The sequence below is a fragment of the Neovison vison genome, chromosome 9, assembly GCF_020171115.1.
Source record: "Neovison vison isolate M4711 chromosome 9, ASM_NN_V1, whole genome shotgun sequence".
NCBI classification, from domain to species: domain Eukaryota; kingdom Metazoa; phylum Chordata; class Mammalia; order Carnivora; family Mustelidae; genus Neogale; species Neogale vison.
Window position 1 is genome coordinate 33,703,156 of NC_058099.1, and position 23,483 is coordinate 33,726,638.

At 52.3% G+C, this 23,483-nt stretch overlaps 1 protein-coding gene and 1 long non-coding RNA gene across 2 annotated transcripts in view; one reads left to right on the forward strand and one right to left on the reverse strand.

Annotated features, from left to right (window-relative positions):
• SHB (SH2 domain containing adaptor protein B) overlaps window positions 1-23,483 on the forward strand; it is a 136,357-nt gene that overhangs the window by 49,687 nt on the left and 63,187 nt on the right. Inside the window, exon 2 of the mRNA XM_044265306.1 lies at window positions 1,953-2,073. Coding sequence (XP_044121241.1) covers window positions 1,953-2,073 — 121 coding nt within the window. The remainder of the gene's footprint in view (window positions 1-1,952; window positions 2,074-23,483) is intronic.
• On the reverse strand, window positions 7,392-8,750 carry LOC122917442. Its single transcript, XR_006386393.1, has 3 exons — window positions 8,521-8,750; window positions 8,186-8,263; window positions 7,392-7,744 (listed from the first exon to the last, which is right to left on the reverse strand). It is a non-coding gene; the product is annotated as an uncharacterized LOC122917442 (long non-coding RNA).

A 23,483-nucleotide genomic window follows, 5' to 3' on the forward strand; every position in this document is an offset into this window, starting at 1 on the left:
TCTCCCTAATGTATTCTGCAAATGGTGGAGTAGAAATATCAAATGAAAGACATCGCCAGACGCAGTGCTCCGCCACCCCCGTCTTTACCCCTGCCTGGTGTCATTTGAGCTCAGTGAGTCTCAGAAAGGCCATGATGACAATGTCAGCATCTGGAAGTGTCCCCGCTGGGACTCCAAGCCTGACCCACAGCCGTGAGGAAGCAGTGGCGGGGTCACACGTGCTCAGATGGCAGGCGCTCTGGCCCTGGGTCATTCACTGATAAGCTTCGCTCTCATTTGGGGAGCAGTGGCTGCTGTGTGCCACGCCTCCCGTCAGCCCCCGCCACACTCCAGTGACGGGGCTGCTGCCCGCTGTCCCTCCACAGGGATCACATTCCTGGCAGCTGAAGGTCACTCGCTTACCCTGCCAGGGCTGCTGCCACAAGCTGCCATTTACCAGGCTTACAAAGAGAGATTTTCCCTTCCCCTGGGTTTATAGGCCCCTCAAATGCCTTACATTCCAGGAGCTGGGAGAGAGAGGAGGCTCCTGTGGTTTCTAATTAAACCCACAATTTAAATAACAATTCATGTAACCCCAAGGGTTGAGAGAAATGCTAACCTATCCCCTCCCAAGAGAGACAGCTGGGTGGCCCTGGCTGGGATGCTGAGGGCTTGCCCTTTGCCAGATGTGACCGGAGAGGCCAAGAACTCAACAGAGGTCATAGCCAGTTTGTGGTGGAGTTAGGGTGCTGTGACAGAAAATGGGTTGGATGGGTTCCTGTCCTTTCCCCATTGGTAAGTGTGCCCCTCATGAAGCTTAGGAAGTAAGAAATGGGAGGAAAAACTGCCGTATTTACTCTTAGTTCAAGAATTTTTATCCTCCTCCAAGGAAACTGTGGAACTTTGTCTCTTCCACGTTCAAATCTCAGATACTGGCATCCTCCTAGGACTCCCCTCCCTACCCTGATTGCCAACCCCAAGGTGACTGTCTATTTGTGGTGGGACTTTGCTGTTTTCTTAAATGTGGACAAGGGGTGCCTGGGTGACTCAGTGGGTTAAAGCCTCTGCCTTTGGCTCAGGTTGTGATCCCAAAGTTCTAGGATCGAGCCCCGAGTCAGGCTCTCTGCTCGGCGGGGAGCCTGCTTCCCCCTCTCTCTGTCTCTGCCTGCCTCTCTACCTACTTGTGATCTCTGTCTGTCAAATTTAAAAAAAAAAAAAAAAATCTTCAAATGTGGACAAGTGAGGAGGCCAAGAGAATGGCCCTGGGAGGCAGAGGATCTGGCTGAAGATCTTAGTCAAGCTATTTCTCTCTCTGGACCTCAGTTTCCCCCTCTGTTATGGAAGAGTCTTCCAGTATATTCCTTACCAGCCCCTTTCTGGCCATGGCAGTCTATCCTTCCCTGAGCTGCTTTTGTGTTTTCACTAGCTCTGCCTGGGGCCATGGTCATGTTTGCAGTGCGTTGATCTCACCAAATTGTTGTCTGATTACCCAAGGCATGCTTGTGTTCCAGATTCGGGGAAGATGGAACGCTGAGCATAATTATCTCTAGACAGGCTCTTCTAGGCCTCAGCCAGCACCAGGAGCCTGTCAGCATCTCTAGGCTTTCTGCTATCTCCTTTCCAACTTTGCTCCATTTCCATTCCATTAAATTGAGCAACTCACATTCCCTGAAGACACCCTCCAGGTTCTTGCTTTTGTGCTTCTCTACCCAATGCCCTCTGTTCTCACAGGGCTGTGCCTGGAGCAGGCAGGCTGCAGGCACAGGCGCAGAGGCACAGAGCTCCGCCGGTGTGGGTCTCTTTGTTACCCTTCCGAGGATGGGCACCAGCTCTGTGTCCTGGCTCCAGCCCCTGCTCCTTGCTGGTATGATGCATGCTCCGTTTGTGTTTGTTAGAGCAGAGCCTGGCTGTGAATAGAACTGAAGCAGAAAGCCAGAGGTGGACTCACACTCCTGCCATCTTGCTCCTTGCAGGTAACCATCGCTGATGACTATTCGGATCCATTTGATGCCAAGAATGATCTCAAGAGCAAAGCAGGAAAGGGAGAGAGTGCTGGTTACATGGAGCCCTACGAGGCCCAGAGGATCATGACAGGTAAGCAGAGCTGCTGGCAGCGGGGACACTTCTGGGTGGTCCCCAGCCAAGCTCAACAAAGGAAGGTTGATGGTGCTTGGAGAGCAGTGCTATGTTGAATCTTCACCCCAGTTCACCAGTTCACATTTCACCTTCCTGGTACTTCTTCCTGGAAGTACCTGGAAGCACCTGGAAGTCCACGTACACTGTAACAAGTATAGTTAATGAAGTCACCCCCCCATCCCCCAAGCACATGGGAAATTTCTACTGAAGAAAAATACAGCATTTGAGATAGAAAACTTCCCTGGAGCTTCCTGGCAGCCAGGGCAATAAAAGAAGCGTGCGGGGTCACCTTGCTTTCAGTATCCAGTCGTAGAAGGAGGTGGGTTAGATCACTGGGAACAGAGTTAACCCTCACCCCATACCAGGAACTCTTTGGCATGTGGCCCCGAAGACAAAACCTTGTCCAAGCAATTGTATGGGACCCAGAAGAAAGTGGCCGTGCATGTGGTATCCTGAGGGTCTGCTTTCATGAGGAGGATGCCTGACGCATCTTTAAGGAGGGAATGGTTATTAGGTTATCTGCCATCTCAGACAGACCCCGGGCATGAGTAGAGCTGTGGCGAGAAACCACCCTTGTGGGTCCTCCTGGCTCAGGAGAACAGTCCAGAGACAGAAGAATGGTCATGTGGGTTGCTCCCCTCTGACCACACACAAGGCAGGAACATGAACTGGGGCACCATGTGGGCCTAGGATGCAGGAAGGTGGCCAGGAACAGGTTGAGAGCCACTCTTGAGTTTTGAGGCCTGGAGAATTGGTGCCCTTTGTGTCTTTGGATTTGGGATTCCTGTAGCTCTCTTACTGTTCTCTTGGTGTTCGTGTCTTTAAGCACATCCTCTTGATTCCGCTTGAATTAGAAGAAGAAAGGAAGCAACATTGACTGAGCCCTTAGTGTATGCGGGGCCTGTGTAAGTGCTAGCTCATGGGGCTGCAGAGACCTCAAAGGACAGTTGCTGAATGATGTGGGTACACATTCAGACTGTGCCTTGTGCTCTCCTGTTCCTGGAGACTGACTGTTCGGGTACCAGTATGGCCTCCAGAGTGCTTGGCCACTTGGTAAGGGACTGAGGCAGGGAGCAATTAGGCCAGACTTCTGCAGGGCCTCCTGCTCTTTCCTGATCTCTCCTGGCAGAGCGATCTCTATGGGCAGCAAGAGGCAAAGAGCTGGAGCTGGGTCCAGTGGAGGGGGAGAGCTAGGAACTGGGGTCTGCTCTTCTCCGGTGGCATAGGGAAGCAAGTCTGCTGGTGCAGTGTTCTTCACCTCAGGACTGTAATGACACCCACTCCCTCTGCCACATCCCCTCGCCTCCGCTGGGCTTGGTGAAGCTTCAGCTCTGTGGGAGCACTGGGAGGGTGCCAGCCCGGGGCCCCGCTTCAGCCACTCTTGCATTTAGCGGGCGTTGGTCTGGGGTTAATGGAGTAGTGGTTACAGGAATGCCTTTGGAGCCCTCTGGCACATTCAGACATTTGGCAGCAAAGGATCTTCAAGGTCATTTGAACCCAACAGCCTTGTGTGACAGATGGGGAAACTGAGTGTACAGAGGGAGAGACACTTGCCTGAAGATACATGGCAGAATGGCAAGTGCAGACTGTTCATGGCAGGGCGGTCTGGGGGCTGGAATACCGGAGGAAGCGTGTATTTGTGCTTGACACGGGGAAATGGCAGGGGCCGTCTGAGGCTGGAGCTCTTACCAGTTTTCAGGCTCTGTACTGGGCCCTTGAACACACATACTTTTAAGCCTCACCGTGTCCCTGCAAAGGAGGTGGTTTCTCATTTTCCATGTGGAAGAAACAGGACAAGTCACTTCTCTGGGGTCACACAAGCAGAAGTGAGGGGCTCAGACCTGCATCTGTAGAACGTGGGACCAACGGGAGGGGGACCTCTAGGACCCCGGATTTCGTAGACATTGCCTGGCATCTTGGGAATGCAACCATTTCCTCCTGGGTACTGCCATGGACCTCAGTTTGAGTGGCTGAGTAGCCACTTAGCTGGATAGAACTGTCCTGGGGGACTTCGGCTTTTTAATAAGACACACCCACAGCGGCTGGATCCAAGACAGGGCAGATTGATTTAATTAGAAATCTGTTAAGATCTCCTGCGTTCTGTCTCCGAAGAGGCCTCCTTATGTTCACTGTTCTGGCCTTTCTTTCTAGCTTAGAGGCAATGCCTAAATTTACTCACATTTTCTGTTTCTAAGGAAATAGATGGTTAAACAGGACGTTTTCTGGCTGTAACGACCTCACTGCACCTCCCTTTGACTCAAAATTCTTTGTGTTTAACGTCACTGCGGTGACTGATGGTGGGGCTGGGGGACTGGGGTGAGCCGGCATCATGTAAATGTTCCGAGAAGCATCTCACTGAGCTGACATGAAGGTCCTCCGGGAGAAGGGGGGCGGTGAAGCACGGGGGTGGCACAGCACAAGTTATGTTCCATCATTAGGGTGACCTTTATTTGATGCCGTAACATTTACGTCTGCGTGCAACTTCTAGATAAGAATAACCCTGCTGGGAAGAGTGTTTCCTCTCTGCCCGAGATGGCAGCCTCTGTGTCCCAGGCTGGAGTCAAGCAGATCTGAGATGGCCATTTGGAACCTGAATGGACCAAGGCCTCAGTTCCCCTTGCAAAGCAGAAGCCTTAGAGCAGGCAATGGTCATAGTTCTAGCTTCTGTGGTCTGCAAACTGGCTGTATGACCTTGGGCAGCATAGTTCATGCCTCTGTTTTTCCCCCGAGTGTGGCATGGTGCGTCAGTAATGATAGCAACAGTGGTGGGGGCGGCTGCTGGGCTCTCGTACCCGTTGGAAACACTTGATGTGAATACTTACTTGTTGGATTCTCACTGTCAGCCTCTAAAGTGTAGTGCCGTTTTACTGATGCAGAACATGAGGTACAGAGATGTTAAGTAAGTAGCCCAAGGCAACCCAGCTGGGTATTGATTTGTGGGGCTGATTGCCAAGGCCTTGTTTCAGCATCGAGCCCGTGGGTGCCCAGCTTGATTTTCAGAACCCTTGGCCTGCCCAGGGTGGTCTGTGATTAATTGATGAGGTTTTGTTCTCGGTTCCATTGCAGCAGGTGGGGGATGGGGGGAATACTTTGGGGAGGCATGCTTTTGTGAGCAGGGAACTCAGCCCAGCCCCATAGGCTATGGCTACAAAGGAAGGTGGAGAGATGCGTTCCTGTTTTCCCAGGGGCTCCTCTCACCTCTTCCCTCTGTCTGCCTCAGTTTCCCTCTCCACAGGCTCCTGTTTGTGTCACCCACAGAAATTAGATTCTGGCTCCCCGACGGAGGTGCTGCTCTCCACAGAACTTCATAACCCAGATGCCCATGGATTGCCTGGACCTCGATCACTGTCCCCATTGCCTCTCTCATCCCAAAAGTAGCTTCAGAGTAGCTCCTGAAAACTCTGGGGCTCTGTGGAACCCCAGTTGCAGTGAAGAAACCTGCAACCCTGGGCAAGCTTTCCATTTTATACGTAGAGAAACTGCAGCTCAAAAAAGTCATAGTCTTTTTGAGATGTTTTTTAACCCCACTGATTAAATATGAAGCTAACCAGGACGCTGTGCATTGCCCATCCCTAGAGGTGTCCAAGCTGAGGCAACACAGCCCACATTAGGAGGTGACAGAGGTAGTTAATGTTACACATGGGTGGTTGGCTCAAGCCACTTCTGAAACTGAGCTGCAAGATGTCTTGAGTCACTGTGTGCTGTGTCATCATTAGACATCTGAGACCAGCTCCACAAAGGGAGCACCTGAGACCAGCTCTGAATAGGGGAGGGTCAGGCTGGGATTGGCAGCTTCCCTTCCCAGGCCGGCCTGGTTTGTGCTCGCTGCTCCGCCCTAGTTCCCCTTTTCATCCTGCTTGGCCCCTCCCTTGAGGCCCTGTTCTGGCCTTGGCCTTTTCCATGCCACCTGGGCCTTAGGTTCCTCCTGTGTCCTTTGAAGTGAAAGAATCAGGGGACTTCTTGGTTTCCTTCCTGTTCCAGGGTCTTTGGTGTCCCCAGGCCAACCCTCCCTCCCAAACCCTAACTCACAGCCCTTTAGCTCTTACCCTCCTCCCTGAGGCTTAATCCCAGCTGGGGGCTGGAGGTGCTTGGAGCCTGCTGATTCAGTGAGAAGGGCTCTAGGCTCCCAGTCAGGCTGACTTAGGCTTAACCCCTCGAGGGCCACAGTGTCCTCACTGTAAAATAGGGTATGCAACACTGATGCGTGTCTTGGTGGAAGAACGGCTTCGCATGTGTGAGATTGTCACTGGGGAGCAGAAGGCTGAACTTGGGCCTTCACCTGGTGTTCGTGCTGTCGAGTTCTCTGGCCGTTCTCTGTAGGGGCCCCTGCCCACCTGGTGGTAGGTGGCCAAACCAGCAGGACAGTGAATCAGGTGGTCCTTAGGCCCTCTGTAGTGCGTTCGGTCCTGGAGCCCTTGCCCCACCCCTTGTGCCGGAGACTTGACCATGTACCTAGGCAGATACTGCCACTACCTCCTCCAGGAGTCTCCATGAAGCAGGGAGATAGGCATGCACCCAGGTGATCAGCGATGGGTGCACAGAGATGAGTGGGTAAATCTTCAGGAGCCTGGAGGAGGGACGACAGCTTCCAGTTTGGGCCATCCACGTGAGGTGGGAAGTGAGGGGTGGTAGGTGGTAGTGATGAGCACCGGGTCTGGCAACCCAGGCAGAGGGAAGGGCAGGAACAAAGGCGTGGAGGCAGGGGTTCTTCTGGAGAGGAGAGGCAGGAAATAAGGCTTTTGATACGATAATGATAGGAAAAGCACATGGGGCAACAGCTTGTAAAGACCAGATTGGATCATGAGGCCTTCGTTGACCTAGAGGCACAGAGTATTTCTCCAACCGGGACCCTTTCTGCCCAGGCCTTCAGCCCAGGCATTCTCAGAGGGACCCAGGGCAATGGTGGCGACTGAGATGGTGCTCATTCATTTGTCTGGAAGGTCTGGGTGCCAGGCAGTGCTCCAAGGACTCAACCGTGATTAGCTCATTTAATCCTCATAAGGAGTATGTAAGGTAGAGGTACTTCTGGCATCCCCATTTCACAGACAAGTCTACTGAGTCTCAGGAAGGTTAAGTAAGTGGCAGAAGTAGCGCTCTCCGCTGCACCTAAAACATGCACGTCTGTCCTGTACCTCCCAGAGGGTCTGCAGAAATAACTGGAAATTGTACACTCACTTAGGCCCCCCTTTTTAGGTATGATTCCCCACCCCAACATCCTTTATAAAATTGTGCAAAGTATCATTTGATAGGATGAATCACATAAACATTAATTGCAAGCATTTTCCCATAATTTTTATTATTATAGGCAGTTATGCATTAAAAAGTCTATAGCTTGTTTTTATTATTAAATCAACTTTATAGCATAATAAGAGGAATTTAAAAGAAAGCCATTTCATACAGAACCCCACTGCCCTGACAAGGGCATTTGCCTTGCTCACAACTTGCCTGCTGTCTTTTCTTCTCCCACGCGCTAGCAGGTACGTCCAGGTAAAGCCAGTCATGACTTTGAAAGGCAAGGTGAGGATAGCCTTCTGTATCTTTTCATCCTTGGGTAAGCCTCATCTAATGGCAGCTTGCTTTTTGAGAACGGGGGTATGTATCATGTTCAAGTCTCTGTACTCGCTGTGACCTGGTTCAGGAGGAAGGGGGCCAGCAATGGGGTCTGCCTCTGCCCTGGTCTGCTGTGTGGCCTGAGGCAGATTGCTTCCCCTCTCTGGGCCCCCACCACCTCCTCTGGAAAATCAGATTTTGCCTTCTTCCCTGGGTTCCATGAGAGCCTTTATAAACCCTTAGTTTCCTTGGTTCTGGGGTTAGATTGGGCTTCTCCATCCTGATCAGAACCATATGTCCTCCCAACCCACCCCCATTACTTCCACGTAGCACCAGTGGATGCGAGAGAGAGCTGGCCCTAGCACCCTCCCAGGAGCATGCATACTGTCCTCTCTGCTTTCAGGACAGACAGGGCTGGGAGCTACAGGTCAGTACCCTGAAAGAGCAGCAAACACTCCACAGAGAAGTGGTCTTTGGGGTTTAGACTAGGTGTCAAAGAGGCTGATTCGGGCTACCCTACCTGAGAGTTCCACCTTCCTCCTATGTGTGATGTCATCTCTGGTTCCAGGCAGCACTGTTCTCTCTGTCCTCCTGGTAGCTGTGAAAGTAAAGGGCCTTTCTGTCTGGGCCCCTGAGTCCAGGCCCTTCCCAGCTCTGCAGTACCTGTGGACTCTGCTCCCAGAATATCCATGCACTTGTCTCTTGCCTTGTTTGCTCTACACAGCTCTGCTCCCCAAACCATCACTCCCCTCCCACGCACCTGCCCTTCATCCTCTGCAGGCCCTTCCCACCCGCCCCTGCCCCATTCCCCAGTCCTTCTGCCCTCTCCCCATGCTGTGTCAAGCTACAGCCTACCCTGGGGGTCACAGGAGCTCTCCCTGAGCTGGGAGGGGTCAGGATAGAACTGTCTTTGAAGAGCAGCCCTTTCCGCCCAGAATCCTTTTCCTGCTTGAGGCCCACAGAGAAGCTCGAGAGCTAGTCAAGGTCATATATCAGCAAGCTGCAGAATGGGTCTCCCAGCTTCCAACCTGGGGCTCCTGGGCCTTGTTTTGAAATGTTTTGAAACCTGCCCTTCCACCCTCTTGCCTGGCTTGTCATGGATTGTGCAGAGTTCCCTAGCTGGTCTATCATTTACCAGAATGACTTACCTACCAGACAGGAAGGAGATAATCAAGTGTAAATAGATTTTGTATTAGTCACCCGATGACTTTCCTGTTCTTGAGAAACAGCAGGGCTCACACACCCAGCCCAGTGGTGCTCACCTGCTGAGCTCCCCAGTGGGGAGCGGGGAGTGGGGACTGAGAGCAGGGGAGTGAGGACCCTGAAGCCTGGGTTTCCATGGTGACCACTGGGCCCACTCTGGCAGCCCCTTTCCTATTCTCTCACTCCACACACACATCTCCCTTTGATCCACCTCCACACCTCCCTTCCCCCTACAGCATGCACACTCAGCTTGCCCACCTTTTTAGGAAAGTTGGCAACAGGACTGGTACAGGCTTCAGAAAGCTGACAGTCATTGAAAGCACACCTGCTGTGTGCCAGACATTGGTCCCTGGTGCCCCCGTCACGTGGAGAAGTTTGACAAGGACTGATATCTGTAGTATAAAACAGGCAAAGAGGAGTGTCCCTGGTGAGAGACAGAGGAAGAGGTGACGCTGTTTCCTGAAGACCATTGTAGACCGCATGGAGAGAGTGGCATTGAGCAAGGCCACACTTAAGGTCTTGACTCAAAATAGCCTTTCCAACAAGGCCTTTCTTGGCCACTTGTCTTAAATTTCAACCCATCCTCAAGACTTCCACCCCCTTTCCCTGTTTGATTTTGTTCCTTAACCCTGGTCACTATTGATCATATTCTGTATTTACTTATCCTTTCTCTTATTTATGTCTATCACTAAGATGTGGGTTTAACAAGGACAAAACTTTGTTCCCTGCTGGAACTTCGGGACCTAAAGTAGTACCTGGCACAGAGTTGGTGCTCAGTAAGTGGCTGTTGGATGCATGAGTGTGTTAATTAATTCCAGGGACCCAGGGCTGGCGTCCAGACCTGCTGGGAACCCCTCAGCATCCCAGAGACCTTCCCATCCTCCTCTGAAAATTGCCAGATCTGGAAAGTCTGAGTTTAACCAGTTGCTACATGGGTGGGGACTTGGCAAAGCAGCTGATTTGGCCTGTAGGTGGGAATCAGGCAGCAGACCCTTGTGCCCTGCTCTTAGAGACCAGTTCTGTCTCCGTGCTGGGGGTGCGGGGGGTGTCTGGTGATGCCTCTTCTCCCTGCTTCCCTCTCTGGGCTGAGAACTCCTTGAAAGAAGGGACTGGGTCTCACCCATCTTCACCTCTCCTCTGGGCTCAGCAAATGTTCACCAACAGAATTACTGACTGTAGGAGTAAAAGTCCATATGGAGAATAAATAAAAGAAAAGGAAGCAAATGGTAAACAACTACTCGCTGTAAATAGCTTTTTCCATTTTGCCAAGAACCACTTGCCGGAAGTCATAGGCCCTCAGTGAACAAGGTTTGATGCATTGAATCACCGGGGGGTGTTGGGGGGCATCTGCTCTGTGCTTCTGGGTACATGTTCTGTGTTCTGGGGGTTGTGAACAAAACAGAGTCCCTGTTCTCATGAAGCGTACACTTGAGGATCAAGGGGGACGTGTTAGCAAATTGTAATTCCCATAAACTCATTTCTGGAAATGCTGGTATGGGAAGGTTTTGTATCTAAGCCACCGCTGCCCCTGGTCACAGTATCTCTAGGTCACTGAGACCTAGAAGTTAGAGGCTTGCTCAGAGTCGGGAGCAGAGGGAAGGTTGTCCCCAGGGCCCTGGCCATCTTCAGGAAGTAGAATGATCTCCGTGCTGTCCGTTGGGGATGAGGGGCTCTGCCTTGGTCCAGTGGCTGGCAACTATATTCTTCTCTTACTTTGGTTTAGGCCAGGACTCTTGGGGTTGCCATGGACTTTTCCAGAGCAATGAGCATAGCCCTGTGCTGCTGACATCCACCCTTATAGGTGTGAGGGCCCCTGATATCTCCTGGGCACTTGGCAGTGAGGACCCAGACCCTTAGGAAAGTAAGCCCATAATCCCTCTTTCTTTCATGGAAGCTCAGAAAGAAGCCAGCGTTCTTCCACAGGAAGGAAAAAAAGGAGAAAGCACCTGAAAAGAAGGAGGAGCTTGCTTACCTCCCTACCCCTGCCCTTTGCCTTTCAGAATCCCAAAGAGACATTAAAAGATCTGAAGGCATAGAAACTCTTGGCGATGCCTGTCCAGAAATGGATTCAGGGAGACTTGTGTGGGTCAGCAGCCAAGCTCCTGGCACCCTTCAGCCACCCTGCAGCACCCCATGTGGAGACAGACTGTGGAGGCTGTGGGGAAGCACTGCCCGTTCCTGAGCAGAGGTATAATGTTAGGAAGTTGTTCAGGAAGTTGTGCCTCTCTGGGTGCGTAGGACGGATTAGAGCCGAGAGAAACAAGAGGCAGAGGGACTGGTTCTGTGGTTGTGTGGCTACAACCGTCATCTAGGCCAAGGGTGGGGTGAAAGGGCTTGCCAACCATTGGGGTGCCATGGGTAAGGGAGAGGGAGGGGCCGGCATCCTGGTGCGTGGTAAGAGAGTTGGTTACACCAGAAGGGGGAGGACAGTCCTGGGAGAGAGGTCAGTGCATTCAGATGTGGGTCCTTTTGCATTCGGGTGTTCAAGAAGCCCTGGAGTTAAGTCACAGGGGGCCCCCGAAGTGTCTTCAGTGGCCTGGGGAGAGGAGCTGGTTGGCAAGGGCTGTCCAAGGAGACCACGGGCCCCGGTTCCTGTCCCTCCAGAAATCTAAGGAAGGAGATTCAGTGATTTGCCCCACACCCTATTATTTGACTAATTAATTAGTACCCTCCTCTAACTCGGGCTCAGGCTGGCTTTCTGGAAGCTTACAGAGATGACAGAGAGCTGTATTTAAGGGCACCTTTTGTAGATTACGCCAGGGAGGAAGCAGTGTGATTATTTTCATTTTGCAGATGAGAAAGCTGAGTCATGGAGGCAGACTGGAACTGTGCCCCATTCTGAGCCCCCTTCTCCTCTGTCCGGCTGTGTGAGGGAGGCATGTGGGGTATCGACAGCTCTGGGGGGGTGAGGTTTTGTGGTCTGTCCACCTCTGGGATAACTTGGCAGGTGCCTGAGGTTTAGTCCCCCCGCCCCCAGATAGCTCTGCCTTTCAGCTTCTTTCACCTGCCTTGGTCCAGGTGTTTTAATGTGGTATACTGCCTCAGGTTCTTTCCCCAAACTGGCGGTATGAGCATAAATAAAGAAAATGCCACTTCTCTGCCTTCCAGAACTCAGGCTTGTAATTATACCTGGCAGCCTAAAAAATGATGCGTGGAAGAAGGTCATCTCCTGGGGCCCAGGCTTCGTTGTGGGCCCCCCCATTCTGGCTGCCACGGTCACTCTGTACAGTCACACTGAGGCAGCACTTACCAAGCGGCGGCATCAGTCACCTGCCAGCCGGGGGGCCCCTGGAGGGCAAGGACCACGGGGCTTAGAACTCTTGCCCCCAGACTGTCGGCGCCCAGTGTTTGAGATACTGGCCTGGACCTTCCCAGCAAAGAATGTCCCCAGGTCAGAACTTGCTGGTTCTGGTGGAGTGTTGTGCAAATGATCGTAAACTCTTCCTGAAGATTAAAGGCTCTCGGGGACTTGAACTGGGCCTCATTTTCTCCCTACCAGCTCGCCTCTCAGTCCTTGCCAACAGCTCCACACGTTCCTCCCTTGGGTCTTGGCCTCACGCCTGTTGGCCTTTGCCTCTTTAGGTTCACACCTGTCACCTCAAGTCCCTAAGAAGGGACTGGCGCATACGCTCATGTTCCTGAACCTCAACCACTGAGCCCTCCATGAAGCCCCCATTACCATATTGGGGGTCCTTTCAAGTCTTGGCACTATCCTCATTGCCCTCTTGTGGCCCCTGGTGTCACCACCTTCCCCTCCCTGCCACCCTCCCACCCCCAAGCCAAGTGCCTGAGCCCTGCTCGTCCTCAGCTTTCACCAGACCTTTCTTTGGACTAGCATCTTGCCTGCCAAAGCTGGACCAGCCTCTGCCCTGACCCCACCTGGCCTTCCCAGCCAATAGTCGTGGCGCAGAGTGGGATTGCAGCGAGCATTTCCCCTGTTGATTTCCTCCTCACGTGGCTCCATCCTTGTATCTTCGCTCACGTTCAGCCTCTCCCTTCTGAAACCCGACTGTCTTCCAGCTCATGGTCACCTTCCATTGAAGCTCTCCTGCATGCTTCTGTCCTCCTGTCCTGTGTCCCCACACTCCTGCAACACCAGCCAGAACCAGACCAGTGTGCATTCATTCAGGAGCCCTGCCTTCCCAGCACCTGTGCTCCGCTTCCCCAAGGCCTAGAGGAGGCCATTTATGGGACTGTTTACTCATCACTGATGAGAGAGCAGGAGTAGAGGCTCAAGCATCTCCCTCGCCGAGAGGGAGGATTTCTGGCATCCTGGGCACTGAGCTCCGAAAGCCACGCAGGAGCAGGTCAGGCAGTCAGTGGGGTAGGAGGAGAAGCCCAGGCTGAGGACACTCTGTGGGCCTGAGCATGGTGGAGACAGGGACTGGCAGCCGGGGGGTCAGATGGGTTAGATCCATGGGGGCCAAGCCTGCCCTCCCCAGTAACAAAAAGCAGAAGCCTAAAGTGGGGCAAGGGGCCACGCTAGCAACAACTTCACAACCCAGCCAAAATGAGAACCTGTGGGTGACAGTGTCCCCACCGTCCACCCCATTCCAGCCCCACCCCTGTGGGCCTTTTCTACGGCTTGACTCCAGTTCCCTTGCCCAGCTGCTTCTGCTACATCTTTGCTGAGGAAGAGTTAATGCCGAGCGGAGCTGCCCCAGGACAAGGGAATGGGACTGTTGGAGACCATGTCAGAGCCTAGTAAAATAGAGAAGGGGCAGCCCAGTTCCTCTCCCTGCCCTCCCCTGAGGGAGAGGCTTTGCCTAGCATCTGCTGGGACCCTGCTGTGCTAGAACCTGGAGCCCACCTGGGCCTTGCCCCCAGGAGAGTCAATCTGGTGGGACATGGCCATGTGTTATGTGATGGTAGTCCATCCTCAAGGTAGGTCCAGTGTGGGCATGGAAGCCTGTACCTGGGGACAGCAGAGGAAGGGAGGGGAGGGTCTGGTCTGCTTGGGTTGAGGGATGTGGGTTGGAATAGACTTCCTCAGGGAACTGGGCTGGCAATGGTGGTAGGAGCAGAGGCAGTGAGGGGTGTGGCCCAGCCCCATGACTTGAGGGTAGACCTGGAAGGAAGAACTGATGGAATGTCCTCAGTAGGACCCAGGGAGGCCCCTGTGTTGTGCTGAGGAGAAGATTTTCCCCCCAGGACAGGTGCTTAGACTGTGGGCTCACCCAGCTCTGTCCCATCCCAGCCTCAGCCCCAGCTCAAGGAAAGGAACCCTGTTGAATGGAGCCTCAGAGGAAACTAAACTAGGCCATGTTTCCTTTATTTTCACAATTTACACCCAGAGATTAGGAGGAAAGTTTTGGTTGTTATTAACGTACTAAGCCTGTTTATCCCCTAGCTTTGAAATCCGTTTTCATTTGGACCAAGATTTGCTATAAATTCCCAAGGCTCCCAATGCTAATGAAAACCCCTGGGCTGCCTTTTTGGGCCCCAGCCTCGTGCCCCGTGCTTCATCCCAAACATTGGCAGGGGTGGTGTGTCTCTGGGGGCTGAGGCCGAGGTGGGGTTGCCTTGGGTTCCATCAAACTCTTGGGCCTCACAGCCTCTGAGGGATGACTTGGTGCGTGTCCTAGATTTCCGGGAGCTGCGGCCACTGACCTTGGCCCAAACTGCATGTGGTGCTGTTTGGAAAGCTTGTGCTCAGTCTCCAGAAATCTCCCTGCAGAGAGGGAATGTTGTGGAGCCAGGACCATGTGCTCACCCCCTTGTTTTATAATGAAGCAACAGAAGACCTGAGGGCATGGTGGGAGCTGCCCAGGGCTGTGGGGGGCAGTGGTGGAGAGGGGAAGTCCTCGCCCAGGCCTTTCTCTGGTCCCCACCATGGCGTTCCGTAACTGTTCAAAGCCTCCAGCAGCCAGCATCTCCTTGCTTCTGGGGATTTGGTACCTACAGACAACTGTCTTCTCTCCTTCGTGCACACCTGAGGCTTTGCAGTGGCTCAGGCCCTTACAAGTTGTCACTTCTGTCCAGTCGGGAGAGACTGAAGTAGGCTCTCCCCCAACGCCCTCCCCACCAGGGATCCCCACCTAGATGGGCCCGTCACTTCTGGTGTGTGGAGGATGATGTCTTTTTCCTCTCCAGGGCTAAAGAGTTGGAGGAAAGCATCTTTGTTTTAGCAAATCTGTTGGTCTGTGTATATTTCTTTTTTTTTTTTTTTAAAGATTTTATTTATTTATTTGACAGACAGAGATCACAAGCATGCAGACAGGCAGGCAGAGAGAGGAGGAAGCAGGCTCCCTGCAGAGCAGAGAGCCCGATGCGGGACTCGATCCCAGGACCCTGAGATCATGACCTGAGCCGAAGGCAGCGGCTTAACCCACTGAGCCACCCAGGCGCCCGGTCTGTGTATATTTCTAATTAATGCTGTCAGATTAGTTGGCCTCACTCTAATTTTTCTAGGACCTCAACTATCCGTTATATGTGTAGGGTTATTGTCATCACAGTTTATATTGGTTTTCCCTTTTACTGACTGCAGGGTGCTGTTGTTGACATTAACTCATTTCATCTCAGAATGCTGGCAGCAGCCCGCCCGAGGTCACTCAGCGGCAGAGCTAGGGTGTGGAAGCCCCCAAGTCCAGGCCTTGTTTAGCTGTATCATATCGGCCTCTGAGCCAGATCTTTCAGGGGAAGGAGTGGTCAGGGGGGGATTAAAGATAGTCACAGAAGCTCCTGCTCTCCAAAACTCACAGAGTGGACAAGAAGAAGACCTCTTATTTACAGAGGCTTCAGTGGCTGTGTATAGGGAACTGCTGAGTGCTTGAGTCCTTGGTAGATGCTGGGAGAGCAAGAGAGAGAGAGAGAGCCCTGTGTGCCAGTGAGCTTGTGGTCTTCATTGGCGCTAACAACCCTTGGGAGCTGGCCGGTCCTTTTTTCTATTCTCAGGTCAGGTCGCCTCTGTGTCCCCAGCAAGGGAGGACCACAGAGGGTCCCGCCCAGAGACTGTCTTGCCCAGCTCTTCTGAGGCTTCCAGGTAAAAGCATCCAAAGGGCTTGGCTCTTAGAAGCCACCCTGGGCTACAGAATGGAGCTGGGCAGGCTCTCCCCATCCACAAAGAGCCTGTGTGTTTTTGAACACAGGGCGAGAAAGCCGCAGTCGTGTCTGGAAAGAGCCCTGGGTTTGACACTAGACACAGAGCTATAATTACCATCTTTAATTACACGACAGTGCCTCTGCCAGGGAAACGTGCTTGACGATTATCTCCTCTCCTGACATGGGTGGTTCCGTCTGCCTTTATAAGTACTGACATAAACATACATGCTCACTTGAGATTTCAAAATTATAAAGGGCCTTTCAGAGTTGCCTACTGAGGACCCCTGGCTTCTTTTCCAGGAGAAATGGGCAAGCCAGGTACGAGCCACATGGGTGCCTTCTTGCCTGTTGCAGGAAAATAATTACCACTGAGTTGCCTTGATCTCTAAAACAGAAAGAAAAGAATAAACCTTTTCCCGAAGCCTTAAAAGAAATTCATAACGAGAGCAGAAATCTGTGTAATGGTAGTACTGTATTCACACGGATGCACGGAGTAAGCCTGCGTGCCTTTGATTCTCATACCCCCGGGAGGTAGGCCTGGCGTGCGGTCCATCCCTGTTCCATAACGGGGAGAGGAAGGCTCAGAGAGGGTAAGGGACATCCATCCCTTTCATCCCCATAAGCCAGGCCTCCACACTCATAGGGCAGTTTTTTTGTGGTTCTTTTGCAAGCTCCCCCTGCCTCTGACTTACTCTGGGCCTCGAGTATGGCGAGTAAAGATTGGAAGGCAAATGGTGCTCAAGTCCCCAGATGAACTGTACAGATTTGCTGTGCGTTGCAGGCACAAGTGGTTTTCCTGGCTTCGGAGCCAGCGTTCACAGTGCAGGGACGTGGAGGTTCCAGGAGACACCTGCCTTTGCCATCTGCCCCCTTCTGCTCTCCCAGAGGCCCCTCACCCTGGCCAGTCTCTAAAGCTTAAGGAGGGTCGGCCTGGCACCCTGTCCACCATCCTGAGTCAGAGTGAAGGGCAATTTGGCCTGAAGACCCATGAGTGCAGGGCCTTCCAACACCCATTTGTACCACAGTTACGTGGGGAAGCAAGGGTGAGGTAGATGGTCAGTGTTGAAAATACAGGTCCCTACCTCTGCCCCTTACAGGCTCTCAGTGGAGCCTAAGGATCTGCATTTTAAGACGAGGCAGATGGTCCCATGGTTTAAGGGGCCCTGCTTTAGCCTAGGGTCTTCTTAAATTCCTGATGCCCTGGTCTGTTTTGCGAGCTGCATCTTTCTCCCTGACTTCTTGGCTCATTCTCTTTCTGCCTCCATTGCAGGGACATGGACATGTATTCTGGTGTCTCCTTGACCTTCCCCATGCATATCCTGAGTACCTGGGCCTGTGGAGAGGAGCAGAAATCCCCATCCTGGGAGTGTGGGAGTGAAGGCCCAGCTTTGCAAGATCACCCTGTTAGCTTCTCGGAGCTGTGATCTTACAGCTAGAACCCTATAAATCTTTGAACGGCCAAACAGCAGGGCTGGGTGCGGGCTCTGGTATGGTTAGGGGAAAGACTCTCACGATCTCAGCAGGTCATCCCAGCTCGTCCACTGATAGCTGATTGGAGCAGGGATAAGGCACTGCACCTCCTGGGCCTCCGTGTCCGCATCTCTGAGGTCGAGGCTCTGACCTGATCCTGTGGTGGGCTTTAGTGCTGGCCTGTTCCAGTGGTGGTGGTGGTGATAGCAATGAGACACACAGAAGCACACCGATCCTGCTGAGCTCAGAGACAGGAACGCCCACAAACAAAAAGCCTTCCGTGTGCTGAGCATCGGGTCTGGCTACGTCTCTGGGTGCCTTTCTGATCAGACCTCGGCTCAGCGCGTGGCACCTGGTGATGGCGGCCTCCACTCAGCACCCTGCAAACCTGTTTCTGAGCTAAAGTCGCACTGGACTCCCTGGGGGATGTCTTTCCACAGAAGCCTGCTTCCAAATGGAGCGTAATTTCACTGTGCCTACTTAAAAATTTTTTTTCTTACATATTTCAAAGAGCTGTCATTCTGCACATGCGTCGTCCTCGTCAACAGGAGCAACCCTTGAGCTCCTGAGTCCCCCGTATGTACAGCACCGTCTCTCATCTTCACAGCGGGGCAGCTCTCAGAGAGGGGAGCGAAGCCGGGTGGGGAGGTTCAAGGACCAGGGAAGGGGCCGTTGCCATTGCTCCGCCTCATTGTCACCAGGTGATTTTCCCAGGCATGGCTTTTGTTATTCTCCTGCTCGGGGACCTTCAGTGGGTCCCACAGATCCAGTAAGAGACTTTCTAGGCCTTGCTCAAGCCACACTGCCCTCTGTATTCCCCTCAGGGGGGCCCAGGGTACCAGGCGGCACCTCCAACAGCTCCCTGCTCTCCTGTGTCAGTTCTCAATGTCACCTCCTTCCAGGAGCCTTCCCCAGGCTCTTCGCTTCCACAGCTCACTGAATCCTTAACTTTCCTCTTTCTCATTCTTGTTTTTGCTTCCGAGTCCTAAACCAGCCTCTGTCTCCCCCGGCAGCATGGGCAGGGTCCGAGTGAGTCATTGGTTCCTCAGAGCCCAGCACAGGGCCTGGCACTTGGGCAGCGCTCATTGAAATGGAATGAAAATGAGCCTTTCCTCTATATCCATCTTAGTCTCACCTTTAAAGTTCATTTAATGGCTGCAAACATATTAATCAGTTGGACTTTTGGATCTCCTGTTTGTCCCTGAAAAATGAGACACACACACACAGAGAGAGAGAGAGAAAGGAATGATTTCGAGGCTATCAAAGCACACGCTTTACTGAATTGGAAAACGCAATGCAGAGATTGTTTGTCTCACTCTGGGGGGAGGCCTTGTGACTCTCTAGGGCGCCTGTGGCTCTGGGAAGTTTACAGTTCATGGACCTCTCTGTGGTCGGGAAGCTCAAGCCAGCAGGGTAATGGTCTGGTCTGGCCCTGTCCCTAATGCGTCTTCTCCCCACTCCCCTCCCCCCCTCCTCCCCGCTTCCCCTCCTTCCGTCCTTCTCTCCTCCCTCCTCCCTCTTAGCTGGTCACTGGTGCCTTGGAATTATAAATCTGGGATCTTAGAGCAGTAAGAATACTGTAAATCCCCATTGCCTTTCCCTTTATAAGAAGGTAAGTGAGCAGGGTGTTGCTTTACAAGGGAAAGAAGCTCTGCCACAGCGAAATGCAAAGGGCCTGTCACACAGCTTTCCTGCCGCCTATTTCTCTTAGCTTTCTTGAATTTAGTGGGTACCATGAACCAGGAAGAGGCAGCTCATATTCGTCCTCATCCTTGTGTCAAGGCCCTCTGATCCTCAGCAGAGGGTCTCCTGCTGTGTGACCTGTGGTCCCCAAGGCCCTGTTGTCTGTTCTCCCACTTGCCCTTGTCACAGTGAGAAGCTTCTGTCCACCATAGACAAACTGACTATCTGCCATCGGGTAGAGGAACAGAGATGCCTCTGTTTCTGTGTGTGAGGTGAATGATACCAGATTCTGGGCACTCGATGAGAGGAGGATGGAGCCGGACATCACTGCTGGGGCTTCTCAGGTTAGCCACAGAGAGAGAGGATTTGAGGGGTGTCATGAGCTTTGTCCATTCAGTCCTCATTTTGCAGCCCCCATGTGCTAGGCAACAAGGATGCTAACAGAAACGGGGCCCTGGGAGGCATCTGTGGACCAGGTCAGGCACTGAGGTGTCTCAGACTTCATTTCATGGGGTGAAGTTCCCCACAGAGATGGCACGATCATACAGATTCCAAAGGACAAGGCAGGAAAGGCTTCCCAGGAGTTGAAGCTTGACCCAAGTCTTGAAAGACAAGCAGGCTGGGAAGAGGGGACCGGCATGGTGGCACTGGGGACCCAGCAGCAGGTGTCACAGAGCCGGGTGCTCTGAGGGGGTGGGTGGGGTGGGGAGAAGGGGGGACAGCCTGCAGGGGGAGTCCACGTGCTTGTGCCATGCCCATAAGTGAAGACGGCCGCCCAAGTAGCCAGTGTGCTTGCTGGGAAGGGGTGTGGCTGCCAGGCTGTCTGATGGTCCCTCTGTGGAGGGCTGTCCAGGGACCTTTGGGAGGTTTTGAATTGCAAATGGCCCCTACCCACTTCTCACCCATCAACTTTTCTTGTCCCTAAATCAAATCGTCCAGCTTTGAGACCCTGCTGGTACCATGTAAGCGCTGGGCCACTTGAGGCATGCAGATGGCTTCCATAGAGTCTCTGTTCTGAAACTGAGGTCAGGTTAGAAAGTTAGTCCAGGTGGTGAATTTGAAGACATAGAGTCACATGGCAGTTAAAGCCAGCACTAAAAGAAATGTCTTTTTTTTTTTTTTTTTTTTAGTTTTATTTATTTATTTATTTGTTTATTTTTATATTTGACAGAAAGCGAGCATAAGCAGGGAGGAGAGACGGAGGAAGAGGGAGAGGTAGAACCTCCCCCACTGCCCTGCTGAGCAGGGAGCCCCATGTGGGGATACTGGGCTCTATCCCAGGACCCTGGGATCATGACCTGAGCTGAAGACACTTAACCAACTGAGCTACCCAGATGCCTGATAGAAATGTCTTAATGCCTTGTATGATTAATTGACATATGAACTGGACAAATAACCAGTGATAGAGCAGGCAGCAAAGGGGCAGAATGCCTGTCCAGGGTGGCTAGGGTCATAACTTGAAGGAATTAAGATTTAAGCCTGTCCTGGAAGGCCTTTGGTATTGAAAAGAGGAGCTGAAAATAAAAATCATTGCTGGTCTGAGGGTGGGGAACAGGCTCTGCCCTTGGCCCAGGGCCTGGCACAGAGTGACATGCTGACATCTGTGACTCCAAATCTGTATAGCATTTAAGGGATGGGGAGCCAGCCAGTGTTGAAGAGATGAGAGTTTAATTTATTTTTTTAAAATATTTACTTACTTGAGAGAGAGAGAAAAAGAAAGAGAACATGAGCTAGAGGGAGGGGCAGAGGGAAAGGGAAAAGCAGATTCCCTGCTGAGCAGGGAGCCTGATGCAGGGCTCGCTCCCAGGGCCCCCGAGATCACTAGCTGAGCCATAGGCAGATGCTTAACCGACTGAGCCACCCAGGCGCCCAGAGGTTAGAGTTTTAGACTCTCGCCTGAGTGTAGGTTGAATTACTTAAGAACTATTTAAGTACTTAAAGCAGGTCTATGCAGTCAGGACTCCATATGCGTTCATCACAGACTCCACACACAACACAGGCCTTGGGATCTAGTTTAGGGACCCTCCATCCCAGGCTGGCCAGGCTTCATGGCCGTCATCCCAATGTGCTGCTTCTCCCTCCTCAGCAGGCTTCCCCTGGGAGTCTCAGCGGTGCTCAAAGGTTGTGTTGAGAACCAGAGGTGAGAGCCAGGGACAGAGGTGGGCTTCAGGACCTCCTGAAAATCAAGATGTTCAACCAAGCCTGTGGGTGGGAGGCCACCCTGTGTCTGCCCGCACCTGGAAGCCATGGCTGGCCGTGGGCACACGGAATGGCAGCAGTCCATTCTAGCTTGGACACTTTTCAAAACAGCTATTTCAGGTTGTCTACCACAAAGAAAAATCTTCACAAAGCACCCCAGTATGTATTTAAAACAGCAGGAGCTTCCTGGTGAACCCTGTGAGGAGAATTAGTTGCAAATTAAGAGAGAAAGAGATATAAGAGAGTGCAGTGAGGGTCCTAACAGCGACTTGCTCCACAGAGTAGATAAGAATGACAAGAAATTAGCTGGCTTCCTTTCCGTGTATAAGAAGGGCCCCTGCCTGTGCTTGTTAGGGTTTTCTCAGTACATTTGTTCTTCTCTTGGTTCAAGCACCCCTCTTCTCTCTGCCACTCCGGCCCTGTCCCCCACGATATTACTCTTACTATTAATTGTCCTCGACATCATCCCTGAAGAAAGCAAGATAGGCCAAGGAAGCCTTCTTTCAAGTGGAGATGAATGAGATTTTAATGGACTTTGGTGACAGGACTCTCCTCAGCTGGCTCCCTGAGGTCCTTTCCTGCCTCGGGCTTGGAGCACACCATGACCACAGCCTTTGGAGGAGCATTTTTCCAGACCACGGCCCGCCCTTCTGAGTTGGTTGTGAGCCTTTTCTCCCAGGCAGCGGTGGGCAGGCGGCTGACACACCAGGCCTGGGGCCAACAGGTTTAAACCCCAGAGGAGAGCTTGCACTGAAGGGGAGTCGAGAGATTCCTTGAGAGAGTGGGACCCCTCTGGGGAGGAGGCACAGCCTCTTTGTCTCACTGGGAGGACGAGTGTGGAGTCCCCAGTCACGAGGCCTGTGGCTGGTGCCTCGTCAGGGGGACGTGAGTGAAATCTGAAGTGGGTGTCTGCGTGGCGCGGCTGCAGCGTGACAGCTGCCGCCCTCCCCCCACTTCTTCCCAGCCCTTGCCGCCCCCACCCGCTTCCGAGCGAGGAAGCCTGTCTGGCAGCACCCCTCAGCTGTCATACCACATCAGTTTTTGTAGGTTCCTAGCTAGTGGAAAAGTGCCAAACGCGAGCAGATGATCTACTTAATGAAACGCTCAGGAAGAAAGCTTCAGTTCCAGTTCTTAGGGGGCTTACATGCGACATGAAGGCCCTCCTTTTCCCAGAGCTTTTCCGAATTGTTCGTGGGGGGTGCCATCCAAAAACCGTGTCATATTTCTGAACCCTGGAATCCTCTCATGCCTTCTCAGAACCCTGTCACACATTGCAGAGTCCTTCCTTCTGGGGGCAGACATCGAAAATACTGAATAGCAAGATGGAAGTTGATTCTATTTGTTCAGCATCAGTGAAAGGCACAGTACACGACTGATCCTACAAAAGAAAAATGAAATGAGACGTCTCCTCGTGGACGTAAACCAATTGAACAGCGAGTCATTTATACCAGCTGTCAGCTCCAAATCAGGTCGTGTATCTGTCTGTGCACATGTATGTGTATGGTGCTCTAATCTGTAACATCTGCCTAGGGTTTTATGATTTACAATGCTCTTTTATATCCTTTCTCTGGTTTTATTTTATATCAGCCCCATAGAGTTGATATTAGTATTCTCCCCACTGCACAGCGGAGGCTGCCAAGGCTCTGCTGGGACAAGTCGCTCCCCACAGGGTGTGAGCTAGGAAATAGCAGGACCCGGACTTGAAGTGGAATCTCCCAAGTCCAGTTCCAGAATGTGCACACCAGTAGTCAGAATTGCCAGCATACTCTATACCTGGGATTGAAGCACACTGTGTTCTCAGGCAACATGAGAAGTTAATCACTGGCATTACATTTGCATTGATTGCAAGATGGTCAAGGGGTGAAACATACCAGAGCGAGGGGTCGGGCAGAAGACCACAGTTGTGCGTATAGTGCTCTTCAGTTGTTACTGTTCCTGGTTGAGGTCTAGGTACATCATTTGGCTGTTGAGAAGCTAGAGGCTCAGAGGGTCTGGAGGACTCACTGAGGTCACTGAGGTCAGAAGGAGCCATCTGATCCCGTGGACACTTTGTATTCTCCCATGGAACTGGGTTGCCACAACCATATAGAAGTATAAAATGGAAATACATTTTATATGAACAGACAACATGAAAAGGGGATTCAGTAAATGAGTGAACTGGGATCAGTGGGACACTTTTCCAGAAGAAGAAGCAGAAGGAGAGGCCTGTTCAGGGCCTGCTA